Here is a 20,087-nt window from a genome sequence, read left to right as displayed (position 1 = left end):
GGTTTGAAATTCACTTGAAAAAGCATGGATTCAAAAATAGATTTGGTTTTATTCTAATAAAATCGATGATAATTCCCAAACATAGTACATCCGAATGAATTGCAATCAATTTTGGTTTTGATACACTAAACTAAGTCACTTGACATCCTAAAAGCTAACAATTTCGTTTTTTTCTGTATAGAATGGAATTTATTAAAAAAAAAATACATCGATTTTTATTTAATTTTTTATCGCAATTCAAAAATAAGCATTATATTACAAAAAAGAGCCCCTTGATTAAGCCACAATATGTTGGTTTGGGAATCGTATGTATCCTAAATGTTTTTTTTTTTTATTTCTTAACTTGTGAATGTATATATTTGAGGAAAACCAAAATAAATGAGAAAAAGAATAATTGGTTCTATCAGATCCCAGGTGTAAATATCAAATTATTCATACAATTCCGTTTTGATTAATCGATTATCTTTTGACAATTTTGACCAATCGATTTCCTTTTCGTGGATATTTTTTCCAATTTTATCATAATTTATTGGGTGATAAAAATGATTATCACTCCGGATAGTGAGTGAGAACATTATCAACATGCTCTTGGTTATGAATTTGATTTCCAAATTCTTTTTTTTTTCTCTGGCACTAATTTCGTTCACGTTCGTTGGAATCGTTCATCGTTGAAATAAATGGAATCCAATGAAATCTGATGAACTTTGCGACTAAATTTTATCTTGATCTTTTTTTACACTATAAAAATGTTTGATTTATCTTTTTCGTTCATTTTTTGATATTATGTTTTGTTTATCATACAATAGAAAAAAAAAGAAGTTATAATTTCGTTTTGTTCGTTGAAATAAAAAATAAAAGTATTTGGGGAATGATTGACATTTCGTAGAATCGTACGAATATCTCGCACCGAAACTTGTATAAGTCATATATCGAATATCTCAATTTGTTTAGTTCCTATCGGTTTTCTTTTTCATTTTTTTCGTTAAGATGCTACGATGGCACTGAATAGTCCCTTATAACGGGATTTCGTAAAACAAGGGCACTTTGTTCCGATATGATAGGCAACACATTGGTCCAGTGGTAATTGATTAAATGGCTAATGCTGTCAAATATGCGATCCTTTGTGCGTACCTGCAAGAAAAAAACCAGATGCAAACCGATGAATTTTACAACACAAACAATGGCATTGAATGAAAAAAAAAAACGGAATGAAAAACCAAAATCATTTCGAAATTATTATTTTTTTCCAATCAAAATAAATTAATCGTACCGTTCCTTCTGGGTCAATAAGTAACAAGTGCTTTGGAGTTTGTGCTTGTAAACCGGTAAGAACATATTGCCCAGATTTGCCTTGTGATTCGCGCACCAAAAAGTCACCGTCATGTTTGAGCAGCGCTTCGGCCGCTTGTCGACTGATCGACGCGTGGAACCATTGCTCGGTTAGTAGCTGGGATCTTTGTACTTCGGCCGATAGTGAAAATGGCTCTACGAAAATGACAAGCAAATGATATTTATTTTTTTCCTTTAAATTCTAATCACGAAATTCAGAAAAAAATGAAGGAAACCATGAGAAAGTTTCTCAGAAATTGTTGAATTAAAAATGATTTCACAGAAAACAAATCATTATTATTATACGGAAGCTTGATAACAAAACAAAAAAAAAACAAATTGTGTTGAAAACATACGCATGTCGAAGACATCTCTCGTAATTGCTGGCGGTGTTGTGTTACTGTTGACATCAAAACTTTTGTCATTCACATAGTTTGGATCAGGCGGTGGACTATTCAAATCAATCAAATTACTACTCAATCGTTCGCGTGGTTTCTGTAATTTTTTTTTTTAATTTTTGAAATGAAAAAGTGTAAATATTTATTAAATGTGTAATTGAAAATCTCACAGAACGAGATAAAAAAGTGGCCATACTTGAATTGTGAGTTTTCTCAATGATTGTGCATGTTGCGATGATATGTCTTCGACTGGATCTAAGAGTTCAGGTGGTAACTTGCCCGGTAAATCATTGTAATAATCTTTTTCAATGTTTAGGTTTTCAGTGTCCCTTGATGCAAATTCAGCGCTGTCAAAAGAGAAAAAAAATCAGCAAATTAGTCGACGTTTCCTTCACTTTCCATGTGATGTTCGGAAAAATGGTTTCCGAAAAAATGGATTAAACTTTGAACAAAATTAATTGCTTTTAATGAAAAAAAAAAATTGTCATCTTTCCAAACCCGAAGTTCAAACAGTTTCGTATCAATTCATGTGAAATTGATCAACAAATGTGCTTGTTCTCTTGAATACTAAAATAGATTGTCCATTTGGATTAAAAGTACATAGTGAATATCAATTTAGTGCATTCAACTCACTTTGATTTATTGAAGAATTCATTGTAACGCAGTTCAAATGCTTGACCTATAGCAGCAATTAAATCGGACGCTTGACCACCGCCGCACTCAAGAACGTAGCATGCACGCCAGTCTTGCACATTTTTAGCGACATAAGCAACAAAATCGAGTGTTTCCTACATCAATGGGCGTATAAAATGTCACAAAACTCATTAAAAATTTCTCAATAAAATCTAAATAGCCATTCAATGGCATAAACGGTGTGTGTGTTGCTTACCGAGTCACCGCCGGATGCAAATGATATTCGGGGCATGTCATGTTTTGCAATCGTTTCATTATTTTCTAAACCTACGAGTGATAAAAATTTACTCGATACGCGCAATGTGGCGTTTGCGCCCGCCTTACTCATATTGGGTGTATCGGACAAGGCTTGCTGTATTCGTTTATCACAGCGTCGTTTTTTCATTGTTTTTAATCCGGCTGCTTCGCATACACGGTTTATACACTCCCTATGAAGAAAAACGAAAGTGAACAAATTTCAGCATATCAAGACAATCTTTCTCTGAATTTTCAGCGCAAACAAATTCCAAACAAAAACCAAATACTAGTTCAACTTACTTGGCCACTAATGATCGCAATGTAAAGTCTAATACTTTCATTGATGTTTTTATCTCAAGGCATCCAATGTACTGTATTTTGGACCAATGACACATGCAGAAGACGAGAGAGAATAAAAGAAACGAAATCATTTCATTAGGAATATTTCAAACGGAATCTGGATGAAATAAAAAAAAAAACAAACGAGCAAATAAACATTAATGAAAACACATACCCGAACATTGAATGTGACCCCTTCATTGGAAATTATGCTATCGGCATGCGACCATCCTCGAGCTGGTTTGCTGCCAAACGATTTGCCGCCATCGCAGCCACCGTCCGCTCCATCCATATCTCTGGCAACTATGGTGAATGGTGAATTTCAGCGGAATCGTCTGTAAAACAAACACAAAAACCACATTACATTCTCCCTCTCTCTCTCTCTCTCTCTCTCTCTCTCTCTCTCCATCTCTATCAATATTTGAATTTATTGTTTGGTTTCGGAATATCGTTGTTCGCATTTCGATTGATATTCGAATGGCCAACGGCTTATGCGCACAAATATGGGCACACACAAGACTGGGTGCATTTCAATTGAGAAACCGGGTCATATTTACATTCACAAGTGGCCGTTATCATATTACATGCACCGCGCGCTATCGAATCGGCCATATCGAATATTTGCATTCCAACATATCATTTTTCTTTTTCTTTTTTTTTCTTTTTTCTTTTCTTGAGCTCTGCATCGATTCAATGCATTCCGTTTTGCATACATTGCTCAAGCTGAATCACATCAAATTCCATGTATTCATTTGGACCGTAAGTAAATCACATACACACAAAAAAGGCAAACGAACGTATTATAAAGAAAGCGTCAGCCAAACAACAACAACAACAACCACAACCAAAAAGAAGAATAAGGAGCGAACGAACGAATGGCAACAACACAACACTAACAAAACAAAACAGAAATTCGTCGATTGGCGACTACAAACAATGAAACAGCGCACGAATAATGACACGAGCCACGCACAATGTTATCTGTTATTTTTTTTTCCAGTTATTCACATGAGTTCACTGTGAATTATTCATTCTTCGAATTAACATATAAAAAAAGGCTCTTGGTAGCGCATTCGAAAATAGAAAAACAAGAGGAAGATTGGTCTTCGAGAATAAGAACGTACTGAATCGAAATAAGTCGTTGTGTACATAAATGGCAACAACGGAAATTTATCTCCATCGAGAGAAAGAACCCAACGATTGACCCTCTCTCTTTCTCTGCCGCTCTACCATATCGGTCGGTTGACTGCGAATGAGTGATTTTTCATAGGCACATTTCGGCTCGCCCGTGTTTCGGTGGATTCGTCATACACTGATTAATCTATCATCATGATATGCGCGTATATTTCTTCATTTGACTAATGCACTCGGTGGCCAATTACTCGATGAAAGCTTCATTAAATGGCCTTGGCACACACACACACACACACACACACTCACTCAGTGACGCATACACAATCGTTCATGCAATTAGTTTGGTTGGAATTTAATTTAAATGGAAACGAAAGAATATTCGAGCGGCAACTTAACGAAGCAAGAGAAACTAATTAGTGAATTGGCCCGATGGCGTGTGTCAACCGCGCGAGTGTGCAATACACTACAACTCATCATACTTTGGTGGCGGCGGTGGCGGTGGCGATGGCGGTAACATGATCATGATTTCCGTGTAATGTTATATAAATTCACAGCAATTGGCGCGTTGTATGACTCGTTATTCACATCGGCTATCGTTCATTCTCTATGTATATCGTTTATATTTTCTAATAACTGTCACCATGGTTGCCAATTAGTAATAATTTATTGCCATTTAATCCAATTTATTGCCATTTAATAATTTATTGCCATATACACATGCACATACACACGCCGAATCCACAAAACCTGGGGCCGAAGACGGAATCACACACAAATCAACCACATCAATAATCAATAAATTCAATTATTCATTCCTAGCTAACATTTGTTGACGTACTAACTCCTGATCGAATGGGATGCTACGCTCACTTTTCGCCTTTGTTTATCAACTCAGTCGTTTGTTATTTTTGTTCATTGAAACGTATGTATAGATTTCTAGGCGGAAATATATGGTGTGTTGTGCGCTGAAACGATCAACAACATATCAAAATCCATTAAATAACATAAACACTTTTCGAATGAGCAACAATATTACGCTTTCAATTTGAATTGGCTGGAATGTACTATGCATTCCAGTAGTGATATTTCTGAATCATTTCCCTGAAAAAATTATTCATCATTTTCGAAGTCGAATGAAAAAAAAACAAAACAACCAACGAAAAACTTAAAAATGAAGAAATCAGACACACAGCATTGAACTGAAGCATTGAACAGGAAATTCGAAAGCAATAGACGATCAACACTCACAATTGTAAAAACCAACAAATTGTTGTCTTTCTGTGGTTTTCCGATCAATACACACACAAAAAAAAAAATTAACCAAATTAAATTATAGTTTCAGAATTTCATTTGATTCTTAAAATTTTCGGTTTTTCCCGTTGTGATCGCTTTATTTTGTCATCATCGTTTTTTGTATGGACGAAAACAAAAAAAAGGCCGTAGCAAACAATGAAATTATAAAGAGACACACAGAAAAAGATATACGAAACAACGAAAAACACGTATAAATCAGAGTACGTACGGAGAGCACGGAAAAAAGGCAACACATAAAATTCAAATAACAACAAAATGATGTGTAGAGAGTGAGAGACAGAGAAAGAGCAAGTCAATTGAAACAAGACAACCGAATACACTTGAATATTTGTATCTTAATTTCTATGTAGAATATGCTCTTTGTGTATGGTGCTGCCATATTTTGCTGCTTGCTGTCAAAAATTTACTACTTACTAGTACCAATACCAGTGTACATGGTCACTAACATGTATGTTATACACACAGTAAACGGTTTTGACATTTCGCTCACACTCCGTGTGCATGTGTAATTGTAATGGTAATGATAAACGTGCAAAACACTGAGAAAGATATATATTCACATAGCTGTTATAATGAGTGGTTCATTTACGTTGGGTTTTGGTTTGAATGACGAATTTTGAACGTTGATCTGTGTGTGCTCCCCACGTATGTTGATGGTAGTGTGTATGAACTCAATAACACACATCGGCATTTTCATAATCTCTCTCTTGCTCTGCTGTCACTCGGTATTTGTTGCACCAATACAATCGACCGATACGAAAACCATCCAAATGATCGACAAACATTGCAATTTGCGTTCGATATAATAAAGTGCGACAGAAAGGCAGCACACACCAAAAGCAAAAGTAGAAGAGAAAAAAAAGATATTTAAGAAGAAGAAGAAGACGACACACAACGATGAAACCAGTAGCATATCAAAAACCTTACATATTTTTTCTTGTGTTTCACAGTTTTGACAGTAACACAGAGCCAAGTGAAGCAACAATAAAGTGCAAAAGACCATTTTATTGTTGAGTTTTTGTTTTAGTATCTCTTTTGTTTTCGCATACAATTCTCTCTTTAAAAAAAAAACAAATCCATTCTATTTTTTTCCAATTCTACAATATAAAAAACAACCACGGAGCCAGGGAGTAGCGAATTCATTGGTTTTTTTTTATTAGTTCGCTCGAAAGTTCATTCAACAAAAATTACCGAGAAATTATTACGGTGAATAAGCAAGCAGAAAAAAAAATGTCGAAAAAACAGTAAACAATTGTAAACAACAACATAATTAAATATTGAAAAGTCTCTGGTGTGTAATAAAAGTTAGCCACATTCGCAAAACAAGACACAACAACAGCAAAAGTAACAGCAACCGTAGCAGTTCGAATGAATTGGGTGAATGCAATTCCCTAAATGCAAAATAGAAACAAAAAACAACAACAAATTTAAAAGGATTGAAATGTTGACGTGCTTTCATTGAGTGTTGGAATCAGATGTGACGACAACAGCTACGACGACGACGGCTCAGCTGCCATTTTTCTGTCGCTCACCGCATCGTCTCTCGACAGCTATCAGTTTCAGCTCATTGTCCGATCAGCTCATATTGAAAGTCCAAACCGAGGAAAAGAAGCAAACAGAAAAATAAAAAATAAACAAATCACCACTAACGAGACGAGGAATTGTTTCACGCTCAATATCTCATTAGGAGGCGCAGACTAATTTCCGAAAAAAAAACTCAACCAATACCAGATAGATAGAACCAGAGACGAATAGAAAAACAGCGTAGAATATATATATATATGTATACAAGAAGCGGATGAGATAATGCATGTCTTGTGTGATAATAATAAATGTGAAGACATTACGACGTTGAAACATCAATTATGAAAACCAAACAACAATGTAAACAGACGATCATTCAACGCAAAAGAAAGCGAAAATTATTCAAACAACGCTAGGCCGTGTGTGCTTGTGTCTCTGTGTCAAATATCACTTCCTCCCCCCGAATCAAAATAAGCGTGAAAATAAGAAGAGAATATACGGCAAACGGCACACAAAACAAAGCCCTCAAAGGTCTTGTTTTTTAACACTACATATAATTTATTATTTTTTGTTCTTGTGTCTGTCTTCATATTGTCGTCGATTTTTTTGCATTACCACAACCACAACCACACACACACACACGACAACCACAAAAAACGAGAAGTGAAATTGTATCAAATACCACGTGAAGTGCGCAACAATAATTGTGATAAATATTTCCAGAAGAAAACAATATTTTTTGACATATACCCATTAAGTAAAACGAAACAAAACTAATCGTAGAAAGAAAAGAAGAAGAAAAAAAAACACAAAGTAAAACGAAAACGAATTTATTTGTGAATTGATGTTGGAGGATATAATCAGATCTGTGTGACACCCGGCCAGTTTATGATATCGAACGATGGAACGGCCCATTAAAAATCAAAATGCCAACGAAACGGATTTTGACAAACAATACAAAGAAGATTTGGAAAAGGCGACGGCGCTTAGTTTGGAAACATTAGCACTTGAAGAGTTTCATCGCACCAAATCATTGCAATTGACCGGCTCATCGGTGACCGATGGCGGCGGCGCCGCCGGCGGCGGTAGCTCGGTCATCACTAGTAGTGTTATGAAATTTTCAACATGTAAGTCATTCTGCGGGAAAATTACCGCTCATGCCCACCAAAAATGAAAATTAATCCGATTTTCGGTCTTTCATCCCGTCAACGTTACAGCACATAGCAATTTATCATCGATAAGTATAAAATCCAATCAATCGGTGACCCGACCACGACCCGGCTCATTCGGTAATTTACCATCGACATCGTACGCTGCCAGCGGAAAATCAACAACATTTCCCACATCGTCGAGTAGCGGTTCATTGGCACCACCACCATCCAGTACACAACGGAATCCCAATCGAAACACATCCAAACCCAATGATACCGATTTAATATCATTTTCGAATCCCACGGAAAGCATTTCCAATGATAATTTACTATTGACCAATGACTCGGCATTGACGACAACAACAACATCATCATCGTTGGCCACATCACCCGTTTGTGATTCGCATTCAAATTTCAAGCAAATGGTCGATGAAATTCATAGGTAAAAACATCAATTATTTTCATAATCCATTCCGCGATACAAGAAAGAGACAGACAGACAGACAGACAGACAGACAGACAGACAGACAGACAGACAGACAGACAGACAGACAGACAGACAGACAGACAGACAGACAGACAGAGAGAGAGAGAGAGAGAGAGAGAGAGAGAGAGAGAGAGAGAGAGAGGAACAGCAAAAACAAATATGTGCGAATCTTTTTTGAGGACAAAAATAAACCGATTTCACGCGCATTCACTGCAACCGATCAATGTTCTTTTAATAACTTGAGCACATGTTGTTCAGCTGTAGCAGCACTCCTTCTATCGTACTGCTTTGTTTTAAGCTAGTAGGAGGTTGAATAGTACGGTACTGTACTGATATTGATGGCTATTACCCGTTTCTGTTGTATCTATTTCAGACGCAATGCACAATTCTCGTCATCGATGGGCTATCTACATGCGGCCTCCACTTCAAATTCAAACGCAAGCAGTATGCAATTGATGCCGTATACCGCACAAACAGGAAAAACCCTGAACCCAGATGAACTCACCAAACTCTATAATATGAATCCGTATAATCGGCCAATGATTGGCGGCGGCGGAAGTGGGACCGGTGTCAGTGGTATGGTTAGTTTTCCAAATGTACCGAGTGGAATTGCCCTAGGTCATCAACCAAATCACAATTCAAACATTGCCAGCCAAATGTCATTAGCACAAGCCAACACAAGTCCAGCTCAATATTTCACCTCAACGCCATATCTACAGCAACAAGGTATCAAACATTTTTCATCTAGATTCTAGATATATTTGATTTAATCAACAAAATTGAATCCAATAATGGCAATAAACTCACGTTGTTTACACAAGAACAGAAAACTTATAAATATCTTTATGCTGGTTGTGCGGTAATTAATCTGTAGGTGTCTAGTTCGCTGTGTAAACAATCAACAAAGTTGGTTTTTTTTCTAAATTGCAGTAGCAACTGAAGATCCATATTCTCTGATGCTCTAACGATGTTTCTTTCTCCTTAAACTGTAAACTTTTCCTTGAACAAATTTATGTACTTGAGTGTTGCTTTGAATTACACACTCGATAAAAGTACGACTATGACTTGGTCGTAGCTCTTTGAAGCGAGATTTTTGTTGCGACTTATATTAACTCTAGCGTGAAATAAAATTGATATCATTTTCTCCCTCTATGGTAATTTACATTGTTATCGCCCATATTTTCTGGCCCAATCAAATCTATATTCATACTCAATTCACACCCAGGATGATTCAGTTCTATTTTTCAAGTCAAATATTTTTTTTTTTAAATCACTTCGAGTCATTTGATAGACATTCTTATGCACCGATTTTAAAGGAGAAAAAAAGTTCACGTTACACCGCAAAAATATTGTTTTAAATTTGAAAAAAAAAGAAACGAAAAAAATAATGAATTTATTTTGTTGTGTTTTTTGTAAAAAAGCGCGGGGCTCAATGTGTCCATATGCATATCAATCATCGGCTGGTGTTCCGTCAATCGAACGACCCTTACTGAGTGCGGCTGCAACACCAAATCTATACACACAACGACAAACCACAATGACAGTCAAATCAATGGCTATGCAACAAACGCATTCGTCGACATTTGCGTCGAATTCAAGTACAAATCAGGAAACCGCCTTGGCTCACGTATGTCACCGTTAAATGTTTTCAACGAATATTTAGCGTCACAATTTCTGGCAAACACATATTGCGTTTTCTTTAATATTCAAACAAAATTGACAGCTCCTTCGTTTTTTTTTATCATGATTGCAGCTCCCCAATAAGGAACCGATCAGTATTGAAAAGAAAAACATTCCATTTGGACAAGAGTCTACAAATTTAGCATCGAAATCAACGAACAAATTATGTGATAATAGCAACAGCGGTAGTAGTCGTAGTATTGTTCTACGACGAACATCAACTGCTGCCAAACAGATGGGTGAAGATCTTATCGATTTGGACAATGGAATCGAGGACACGTGAGTTGATTAATTTAGAGAGAAAAAAAAACACAGATTGCGATTTTACCTGTTTAATGCTTGATATTGTCGTTATAGGTTGCGTGTTAGTGTGCTAGAAGCATTTGATCCATTGCTTTTGAACGACAACAGTGAGGTGAACGATCAAGGTAACTAATAATACCATATCCACTTCATATAAACACCGACACCGACACACACACAATTTATTTCAATTTAATCGAAGATGAGCAAAAGAAAAATAACACGAAGAAGAAACACCAATTTCAAATTTCACTCGATTTACACAAATATACCGAATCGGTTACGTCCATAATCGAAAAATGCTAATTAATAATGTGTCAATCTCATGTAGTCATTTGACTAGCATAAAATTGTGATTTCAACTGTTTTCGTCATTTCAGTTGAATTTATTATTTTTTTTCATTTTTTTTCATCATAATTTCTTTCCATTCCATTTGGTTTGATTGCGTGTGGGTGATTATTTTTAGAACGTTTTTTTTCTCCTTTATTTTTTTTTTTTTCACTTCACAAATGCAATAGTGTGTATGTGGGCCTCTGATCCATGTGTGTGTGTGTGTGTTATATGTATAGAATATTGACAGTTGTGTATTACGACAACTCAAACAAAATACACTGTGATCATGGATTATTCTAAAATATTTTAAAGCTGTTACTTTGATTGCGCACAAAAAATTGATTTAAATTTATTTTAAAAATATATATAAGACACAAATTTCGGTTTTTCTACGAGTTCGTCAATCGATGTGATTTAAGTGTAGATAAAGAAAAAAAAATTGGTGATTTCCGTGGCCAAAAGAAGAAAAAAAAAAGAAGAAAGAAATGAATTTAATATCATCAATGATTTAACTTCGAAAACGATAAACCGATCGACTCAACGCTGTGAGCTGTTCAACGGAGTTTCGGAATATGAGAAGAAAAACCGACAATAAAATAGACTCATAATGACGCATTTAAATTACTATTTCAAGCGAGAATCAATTTGTTATAGTAAATATAGTAGCAGCAAATATGTAATTTCTATGTGTACGATGGCAATTTATTTAATTTTTCTTCTCATTTGCTCTCTTCCACTCATTCCAATGACATTTACGACGCATTCACTTTTCACGTTGAAATCAACGAAATAATTTTGATGATTTTTTTGGATACATTGCAGGTGATGCCGCTTCGGAGTGTGGAACATCATATTATTCGGAATGTGATCCCTTTGACTATTTGTATAGCAGTGGAACACAGTATTCGGATCCGGTTTATGAGGCCGTCATTAAAATCGATCGTACACCCGCTTCGATGACAAATAATGAACTGTATGCCGTAACGAATGCATCGGGTCAATCGATTGACTTGAGTGAAATTGGCAAAAAATTGGAAAATTCATCGTTTACCACACCCGATTGGGATGAGAGAGACGATGAATTCCCCGATTTCACGACGATTTCACCAACAACATCCGCACCACCATTACCACCACGGAATGCAATGCCAGCTTATTATTCAGCTTCCTTCTCCGAAACCAATCGGCCGATTGTCAATCGTACCGGCAACAAAACCGGCGTGGATCGCCTAAAAGTCGCCACGAAACTCTATGAAAATGTGATTGAAAACCGAACATATGACGCTGAACTACTTGCCTTCTATAATATGGTGAGTGAAACGACAAGAAATTTTAAACGATGACATGCGAAAAAAAATGCAAAAAAGAAAGAACGTTAAAAAAAAAAAACATTTAGAAAAAAAGGACGAAAAAGAAATGATTTTTTTTTAAAAAATGAATTCAAAGATTGTTTGCGCTCTTATCGATGACTCATGTGTAATTTCAGGTGAAACGAGTGCGGTCTCAGTTCAAATATAATGACGAAACAACAAATGTCGGTCACATTGTTGCCGCTGAATACAATAATCACTATCCCGAGGGAACGGAGATAAAATTGTTGGTGCATCCATTGTTGCCGGGCGGGAGCGTAAACCAACATACAACAACAAATCGGAATAGTGGAGGTGACAGTGGCATTGAAATGGCATCGGATGCGGTCAGCGATCAAAATGGGATTAACAATCAAAAAGGTCAAATCGAAGGTTATGGACCACCTGTTGTGTTTACATGTGATAGTAAGTAATTGACGACATTCATTTTGACTCGTCTCGAGAACGAGCGAGCATCTAGAACAAATCACAAGCCAAAACTCATTCGTAATAATTATCATTGTTATTTTTAGTTTGTACAACGGTTGAACATGTGATAGCGCATGTGTTTTGTGAGTTAGAAGGTCAACAGTGTTCTGGCAATGAATTTGATGATTATATTTTAAAGCCGATTGGCGTGAATGAATGGTTGCGGCCAACATCAAAACTCAGCCAATTGGATTGTGTGCATCAGAGTATCAAGCTGGAGCAAGATGTGCAATTTGGATTGTGGCCAAAAACGTATGCAAATCTCAATGGTGTAGCGCGTACGCAACAGGATGACATTCGTGATGCGGACATTAAACCCGAGGACATTCTAGCCCATGAGCCAGTTGAAACGATAAATTACGATAGTCTTATGATTTTACTGGAAACGCTGGAGGATGAAATTGCCAAAATTGAATCGACCGCCACCGATACACGGCCACACATAACGATTTCACAGTCGGGTGTGGTGCAAGCGGTGAAAATGATATGCGCACTATTCGGTTCGATTGATACGTTAAGCATTGCGGCAGCTATAGATGCATTGAATCGGATGATTGCACGTAACCAAAGCCATGGATATGACGATGGTGCATCGTCGCTGGTGGGAGGTTCGATGCTTGAAGTCGATACCGAAGTTGGCGATTATGCAAAAGTCAATTTAAGACCAAAAACAATTGCCGAACAAATCAAACACTGTTGCAATCGCATCAGAGAATCCGTTCAATCGTTGATTGATACATTTTCGCATGCATTTCGTGTCGATTTCTGTGTCAGCACTACGGTGTTCCACACGAATCCAATTCCAATTTCACAAGTGTCCAAAAGTGTTATGGTGCACATGATGTGTTTGCATCGCATACCACCGCATTGGAAACACGATTACTATATGCTGGGCGCGATGATCTATCATGGGACACGGTATATCGGCGAACCGGTTGTTATGCAGTGTTCGAATGAGAAAAGTGGGCTGTTTTTGCGAAATTTGAAATTTGACTCTTGGTTACAATTTGATAGCATTCCGATTTGTACCTTACCGAGAGAGTCGAGACTGATTTTCGTTTTGTATGGATGTACAACTGAACCGGCAGAAGGATCTGCCACAAATGCAAACAATGATACAACCGAAAGTGGACCAGATCGAAAGGTGACCAAAGTTGAATTGGGCTGGTCATCGATTCAGTTCTTCGATTTTGAGCGTCAAATGATCGAGGGATCATATTTATTGCCACAATGGCCACCAACAACCGATAAATTCCTCGGGCCAGCACCATCGAAAGGTACACATCCGCACGGTGATCATTGTCCAACACTGTCGATCAACGTTCCATCGTACGGTGGACAAGTGGTGTTCCCAGAAATATCTCAAAATATCGTTGCGACGCGGCTCGATTTTAACAGCCTCGATAAGAATCTCCAGCAGGAGCTGATCGATACAGCTGAACAGGGTTATCCAAGTGCACTTGACAAGCGCGAAGTGTTGTGGGAAAAGCGTTTGTATTTACATAAATTTCCGCATGCCTTACCGAAGATATTGCACACAGCGCATAGCTGGGACTATGACAGTGTGAGCGATTTGCATGCCTTGATTCGATCATGGGAACCGCTTTCACCGCTACAGGCGCTGGAGTTGTTTTTGCCACGGTATCCCGATATTGTTATACGTGAGCATGCCGTTCGATGGATGTCAGCGATATCAAACGATCAGTTGACCACATTTTTGCCACAACTGCTGCAAGCACTCAAACATGATACGTACGAAGCATCGGCTATGGCCGAATTTTTGATAACACGATCGCTTCAATCGCCCCGTATTGCCCATCATCTCTATTGGCTACTGGTGCACTGCTTGCCCGGCGATTCACCGCAGAATACCATCGATCAAACGCAATCGAACGAAATCGAAGAGGCAATCATCACAATGGCACGATACAATCGACGTAATCTCATGATGCTTCGGGCTCTGATGGCCATTTGCGGTGAACGATTGACTGGAAAATTCCTTGCCCAGGTACGAAATGTTTCTTTTATTATAATTTAATTGCAATTAGTGTAAAATGAAGCATTTCTTTTCAACCGTGATATATTTACTCATTTTTTTTTCGTTTACTTATTTCTAGAATATGATGTGCAAGAGTCTGGCTGACGTTGCCTTAAATGTGAAACAGGCAAAAGAATCCGTACGACAAAAGGTTCTGGTGCACGGCATGGAGAATGTCAATCAAATTCTGCTCGAACAACCGACGGCATTGCCGTTGAGCCCAAGTTTTGAAGTGACCGCTGTCAATTCCAGATCGTGTGGCTACTTCAATTCCAACACGCTCCCATTGAAAGTCAGCTACATTGGGCCAGATCGAATGATTTTGCCGGCCATTTTCAAAGCCGGTGACGATTTGCAACAAGACATGCTAACCATTCAATTGGTTCGGGTGATGGATAGGCTGTGGCTTGAAGAGGGTATTGATCTGAAAATGGTGACATTTGAATGTGTGCCAACGGGACACAAGCGTGGCATGATTGAAATGGTCACGGATGCGGAAACGCTGCGCAAAATTCAAGTGGAATGGGGTTTGACGGGATCATTCAAAGACAAACCAATCGCCGAATGGCTGGAGCGGCAAAATCCAAGCCAATTGGAGTATCAGCGTGCCGTTGATAATTTCACGGTTTCCTGTGCGGGCTATAGCGTGGTCACGTATATTCTAGGCATTTGTGATCGTCACAATGACAATATTATGTTGAAAACATCGGGCCATTTGTTCCACATTGATTTTGGGAAATTTCTCGGCGACGCTCAAATGTTTGGCAATTTTAAACGCGATCGCACCCCATTCGTTTTGACTTCCGACATGGCATACGTTATTAATATGGGCGATAAGCCATCGATTAAATTCCAACATTTTGTTGATTTGTGTTGCAAAGCATTTAATATTGTACGGAAACATGGTGATTTACTATTGCATATGCTGGCACTTATGGCGACATCTGGCATTCCAGGCGTTACAGCCGATGCGGTGACCTATGTGAGAAATGCATTACTTCCAGGCCAATCGAATCCAGAAGCAGCTGCATCATTTGCCAAACTCATTCATATTTCGCTCAAATCTTGGTTCACACAGTTCAATTTCTTCCTGCATAATTTGGCACAAATGCGATTCACCGGCGATGAGTGCAACGGTGAACTATTGAGCTTTGTGCCGCGCACATACACGTAAGTTGATTTTTTATTTTTTTATTGAACGTCTTTTTATCTATTTTGAACGAAACTTCAAGACTAAGCCAAAGAAGCTTTCATAAATTTTGGAAGAGTGAAATTAAATTGTATCTTTGCCTTTGCAGAATGGCTCAAGACGGTCGACTGAAATCCGTTACCGTGCATGGATATCAAAAGCGTTACGATTTAGAGAAATACTATACGTATATATTGAAGGTGACACGACAAAATCAACCGGATCCAGCATTTCTATTCCGATCGTACAAAGAATTTTTAGAATTTCACCAAAAATTGTGCATTCATTTTCCACTTGCTAAACTTCACAGGTAAACGCAGCCATCATTTTCGATATTTAAATAGAAATTCTTCATTTCCTCACGTTGAAAATGGCTTTTTTCCAGTGAAAATTATTCTTTTTTTTTTCATTAAAAAATATCTCTCTATCTCTCGTTCAAACAGTTTATCGAGTGGCATTCATGTGGGTCGATCGAATATAAAAACGGTTGCTGAGCGTCGTTTGCCAGAGATTCGTTTCTTCTTGGTGTCGCTATTCAATTCGGCTGATGAAATCGCTCACTCAGACTTAGTCTACACGTTCTTTCATCCGATTTTGCGCGATCAACAAGAACAAGATATAAATGTTGCGAAAGTGAAAGGTATTTATCATCTCGATTCCTCACGCCGTTTCGATGATTTATTCTAATTAAAGAATCAAGAATTAATATTGTTTTGCTCTCCCTTTCGAAAATGTTCATTTCAATGCGCTCAGATACCCGGCAAATCGCGAGTCCGGCTGAGAATGTTCGTGGTGAAATTAAACTGTCGGTTCAGTATCATCGTGGCGCTTTGACGGTGATGGTAAGTATTTAAAAACGATGCTGAATCTGATAATGATAATAATTCGATGTGATTATCATATGATTTTCTTCTCTCTCTCTCTAACAGATTTATCATGCCCGATCACTGCCTCCGACGACCGGTGGTCAAGAGCCAAATACATATGTTAAAGCTTATTTAAAACCAGATCCAACGAAAATGACAAAACGTAAAACCAAAGTCGTTCGCAAAAATTGCTTCCCAAGCTTCATGGAAACGGTAAATGATTTGCATAATTTTTATATTCTTTGCCCAATAATTTTTTTTTTTCAACTAATTTCATTCATTCACCTTCATTTAGCTGGAATATCGAATGCCATTGGAGAACATCCAAAATCGTTTATTACAGGTCACCGTTTGGACACATGATTCGCTACAGGAAAATGAATTTTTAGGCGGTGTCGAATTGAGCCTCGGTCAATTAGACCTAAGAGAGGAATTCATTAAATGGTTTCCGCTGGGCTATGTTACACGATCGTAATGGATGCAAAGCAAGCGCTCCTACAATCAACAAAAATCAAGTGGAAAAATTTTTTTTACAAAAACCACTGGCGCCAAAAATTCGTTCAATGACCGAAAGAAAATAACAAAAAATACGAACGAACAAATAATGCAGCAGCATTCGATTGGATGCAATCACTTGCTTTATCTGAATATTCTTCAATTCCCAGAGAAAAAAAAAACAACAATAACAAACACGTTGATAACAAATTAGATTTGGTATTTACGACAGAAAAACAACATTCAATTTATATATATATACTAATAGAAGTGAATTAATTATGATAAATTTGTATACATCTTTTATTCGTTAAATGATAAAAATGTAGCATAATAAAACAGAACAAAAAAAATGCAAACGATGAATTGTATGTGATTTGTTTGTTTTCATTATTTCATCAAAGTTCCCATTGAGATGATCAACGACGATATGTGAGTCAGCGTTCATCATTTAGCGGCATTTGATAAATGGTATTTAAATTATGCAAAACGATGTCACCGGGTTGAGGTCATCTTTCTTCTTCTCATTTCAACAAATAATCTTATTCTTCGACTAGAAAAAAAAATTGTCTACCATCCCGATACGATGTTTGCTCAGAATTTTTTCGATATTATGTTCGGATTTGTATCGCACGCGAGACAAAAACGGGTTTTCACATTTTTTGACTTATTTGTGCGTCGTTAAACCGCTTCTAAAATAAGAAATTCAGAATGATTAAATGGAAAACACAACTATTTCATATTCATAATCTCCAGTATGCTAATGAGGTGATACGTTTCGATCTAGGGTTCGACAAGTAAAATAAACAATTCGTGCTTATCAAAGAAAAATCTTTCATTCCGTTGATTAATTAGAAGGAAAAAAAAATGCGTGTGTGATCAAATTCAATGATGTAATAATGCGTTGATCTCGACCCTGTTTTATGCGTCTATTTTCAATCCAATAAATGTATTTCATAATATCTTTTTCTTATGAATTTTTAATCACTTCCTTATATTTTTGAGATGAGACGTTCAACATACCTTTTAGACTGTTGCCATTTGGATTTTACCGAGACTGTTTGGTGCTTGTATGCCATGGAAATGAATGAAGCTTCGTTATAATTCTTTTGAAACATGCAGAAAGTAAAAGGGAACAGTTTTGAACTTTATATTTTTTTTAAGATAAATAAAGGTGAATGAAATTAGTGCTGGGCTAATTCACCGTTTATGTGGCTACAATCCAAAATTGCACGCACTTCCTAAAATAGCACTGAAGGACAGAAGGACGGAAGGGCAGACTGTATACAGGTAATGTGTACCTTAGCTAATCCATTCTTGTTATTGGACTTTAACGATTTATCAATACAAATAATTTATTCTATTCTATTCTATTCTTGTTGTTGTGGTTTTTTTTCTCCATTTATGTGTTTTTTTCACCGTTGAATTCATTAGAAGAAAAAGATGTTGCGTGACCATTCACTTAAGCATAAATAAATTCTACTTTGCTATGAATTCATTAGGATCATTCTCTGGACAATCGGACGATATATAAACATGCGACACACAAGAATCCTCAATCAGTTGCCTATTCGTTGCTGAAGTGTTCATAGATTTATTCTTTTATTTCAATATGAAGGTACACCGATTTGTAACATTTATCATTCGAAAGAAGTTTTCTGAACAAAAAGATATTTTTATTCTGTGAATTGTGGTGATTTCAGGTGTTCATTTGTTTAGTGGCTTTATTCGCTGTTGCGAATGCAGGACTTAATATTGGATCTCTTCTCGGATCGAAGTTTGGTGGCTCTGGAGGAGGTTCAAGTGGAGGAGGCGTGAATCTTGGATCCCTTTTGCAGTCAAAATTCGGCGGTGGTGGTGGAGGCGGCGGTAACACCCAAACTATCAAAGTATGTATTATGCTTGTTGATTTTTGATTTCGTATCAAGATCAGAAGAAAATTCTTGATCTATTGTTAAATATTTAATTAATGTTGCACATCAACTGAACAAATGACATAACGAAAAAAAATTCACCTAAATTTAACAGGTAATTCACGTTAACGGAGGATCATCAGGCGGTGGCTATTCATCAGGTACCGAAATATATTTTGCATAAAATGTTGATAATAATTAAACATTGAAACATATCAAATCTAATTACAAATTTATATAAATCCAGGTGGACACGGAGGTTGGTCTGGAAATGGTGGTGGCTACTCATCAGGTGGCTATTCAGCACCAGCTCAAGTCTATCATGTCTACACTGTCCCATCAAGTGGAGGCTACTCATCAGGTATAGTTGGAGTTCTCTATTGATAGCTTTCGATTGGTTGCACAATGACAATTTCAATGTTTTATACTATCATCGTAATATTTAATATGTGTCATTCGTATAGGTGGATACGGAGGTGATAGTGGTTGGTCCAATAGCGGTGGAAACAACGGCTGGAGCAGCGGTTGGTAATGAAAAACATCCCAACCAAAGATCTTGATCAAGCGTACAAACTCCATACTTTATTTGAATAAAAAAAAGTGATGAAAAATAATTTAAAAAGTTGTTGTTGTTTTTTCTGTTTTGCTCATTACGAATTAATAGTTCCAACAATGAAAACTGGTTCAATAGCTAATGATCATTAGCAAAATTCAAATTTGCATGGAATTCACGTTTAATTTTAACAGATGGTTCTCATTACGCCATGTCAACCACAGGAAATGGAATGAGAATTGAATGCAAATGTGGACAAAGTGAGCGTTATT

At 37.0% G+C, this 20,087-nt stretch overlaps 3 protein-coding genes across 11 annotated transcripts; 2 read left to right on the top strand and 1 right to left on the bottom strand.

Annotated features, from left to right (window-relative positions):
* Nucleotides 1-2: 2 nt before the first annotated feature.
* On the bottom strand, nucleotides 3-11,489 carry LOC129577380 (SHC-transforming protein 1). 7 transcript variants are annotated; one of them, XM_055464303.1, is made up of 9 exons: nucleotides 10,615-11,489; nucleotides 3,172-3,331; nucleotides 2,958-3,028; nucleotides 2,617-2,848; nucleotides 2,361-2,515; nucleotides 1,924-2,074; nucleotides 1,686-1,824; nucleotides 1,271-1,485; nucleotides 3-1,131 (listed from the first exon to the last, which is right to left on the bottom strand). In XM_055464303.1, the coding sequence occupies exons 2-9, from the start codon at nucleotides 3,286-3,288 to the stop codon at nucleotides 991-993; spliced, it is 1,221 nt and encodes a 406-aa protein (XP_055320278.1). In that variant the 5' UTR covers nucleotides 3,289-3,331; nucleotides 10,615-11,489; the 3' UTR covers nucleotides 3-990. The 7 variants fall into 7 exon arrangements, with proteins under 7 accessions (XP_055320278.1, XP_055320277.1, XP_055320275.1 ...); XM_055464302.1 differs by lacking the exon at nucleotides 10,615-11,489 and adding an exon at nucleotides 5,653-5,793; XM_055464300.1 differs by lacking the exon at nucleotides 10,615-11,489 and adding an exon at nucleotides 5,379-5,792.
* Nucleotides 6,157-17,378, top strand: LOC129577377 (phosphatidylinositol 4-phosphate 3-kinase C2 domain-containing subunit alpha). 2 transcript variants are annotated; one of them, XM_055464289.1, is made up of 16 exons: nucleotides 6,157-6,350; nucleotides 7,692-8,095; nucleotides 8,186-8,561; nucleotides 8,980-9,332; nucleotides 10,028-10,233; nucleotides 10,360-10,565; nucleotides 10,644-10,714; nucleotides 11,746-12,233; nucleotides 12,410-12,698; nucleotides 12,806-14,769; nucleotides 14,879-15,969; nucleotides 16,098-16,298; nucleotides 16,432-16,628; nucleotides 16,742-16,830; nucleotides 16,918-17,067; nucleotides 17,150-17,378. In XM_055464289.1, the coding sequence occupies exons 2-16, from the start codon at nucleotides 7,870-7,872 to the stop codon at nucleotides 17,327-17,329; spliced, it is 6,087 nt and encodes a 2,028-aa protein (XP_055320264.1). In that variant the 5' UTR covers nucleotides 6,157-6,350; nucleotides 7,692-7,869; the 3' UTR covers nucleotides 17,330-17,378. The 2 variants fall into 2 exon arrangements, with proteins under 2 accessions (XP_055320264.1, XP_055320265.1); XM_055464290.1 differs by lacking the exon at nucleotides 6,157-6,350 and adding an exon at nucleotides 6,384-6,453.
* A 137-nt stretch (nucleotides 17,379-17,515) lies between these two features.
* On the top strand, nucleotides 17,516-19,873 carry LOC129577382 (loricrin-like). 2 transcript variants are annotated; one of them, XM_055464312.1, is made up of 6 exons: nucleotides 17,516-18,639; nucleotides 18,852-18,967; nucleotides 19,053-19,238; nucleotides 19,378-19,423; nucleotides 19,510-19,623; nucleotides 19,727-19,873. In XM_055464312.1, exons 2-6 carry the CDS (start codon nucleotides 18,962-18,964, stop codon nucleotides 19,792-19,794), a joined length of 420 nt encoding a protein of 139 aa, XP_055320287.1. In that variant the 5' UTR covers nucleotides 17,516-18,639; nucleotides 18,852-18,961; the 3' UTR covers nucleotides 19,795-19,873. The 2 variants fall into 2 exon arrangements, with proteins under 2 accessions (XP_055320287.1, XP_055320286.1); XM_055464311.1 differs by having other exon boundaries at nucleotides 18,784-18,967.
* The last annotated feature ends 214 nt before the right edge of the window (nucleotides 19,874-20,087 follow it).

This window comes from Sitodiplosis mosellana, unplaced genomic scaffold (genome assembly GCF_009176505.1).
Source record: "Sitodiplosis mosellana isolate CC-2019 unplaced genomic scaffold, AAFC_SMos_1.0 Smas_scaffold_6197, whole genome shotgun sequence".
NCBI lineage: Eukaryota > Metazoa > Arthropoda > Insecta > Diptera > Cecidomyiidae > Sitodiplosis > Sitodiplosis mosellana.
This window is presented reverse-complemented; position numbering and strand designations above follow the sequence as displayed.

Coding starts and splice junctions, on each gene's coding strand:
- LOC129577380 (XM_055464303.1), bottom strand. CDS start 3,288: ATGGATGGAGCGGACGGTGGCTGCGATGGCGGCAAATCGTTTGGCAGC. Junction 2,075..2,360: donor GAATTCTTCAATAAATCAAA/GTGAGTTGAATG, acceptor CTCTTTTGACAG/CGCTGAATTTGCATCAAGGG. Junction 1,486..1,685: donor GAGAGATGTCTTCGACATGC/GTATGTTTTCAA, acceptor TCATTTTCGTAG/AGCCATTTTCACTATCGGCC.
- LOC129577377 (XM_055464289.1), top strand. CDS start 7,870: ATGGAACGGCCCATTAAAAATCAAAATGCCAACGAAACGGATTTTGAC. Junction 15,970..16,097: donor TTTGTGCCGCGCACATACAC/GTAAGTTGATTT, acceptor TTGCCTTTGCAG/AATGGCTCAAGACGGTCGAC. Junction 16,629..16,741: donor AAATGTTGCGAAAGTGAAAG/GTATTTATCATC, acceptor CAATGCGCTCAG/ATACCCGGCAAATCGCGAGT.
- LOC129577382 (XM_055464312.1), top strand. Junction 19,424..19,509: donor AGGCGGTGGCTATTCATCAG/GTACCGAAATAT, acceptor ATATAAATCCAG/GTGGACACGGAGGTTGGTCT. Junction 19,624..19,726: donor AAGTGGAGGCTACTCATCAG/GTATAGTTGGAG, acceptor TCATTCGTATAG/GTGGATACGGAGGTGATAGT.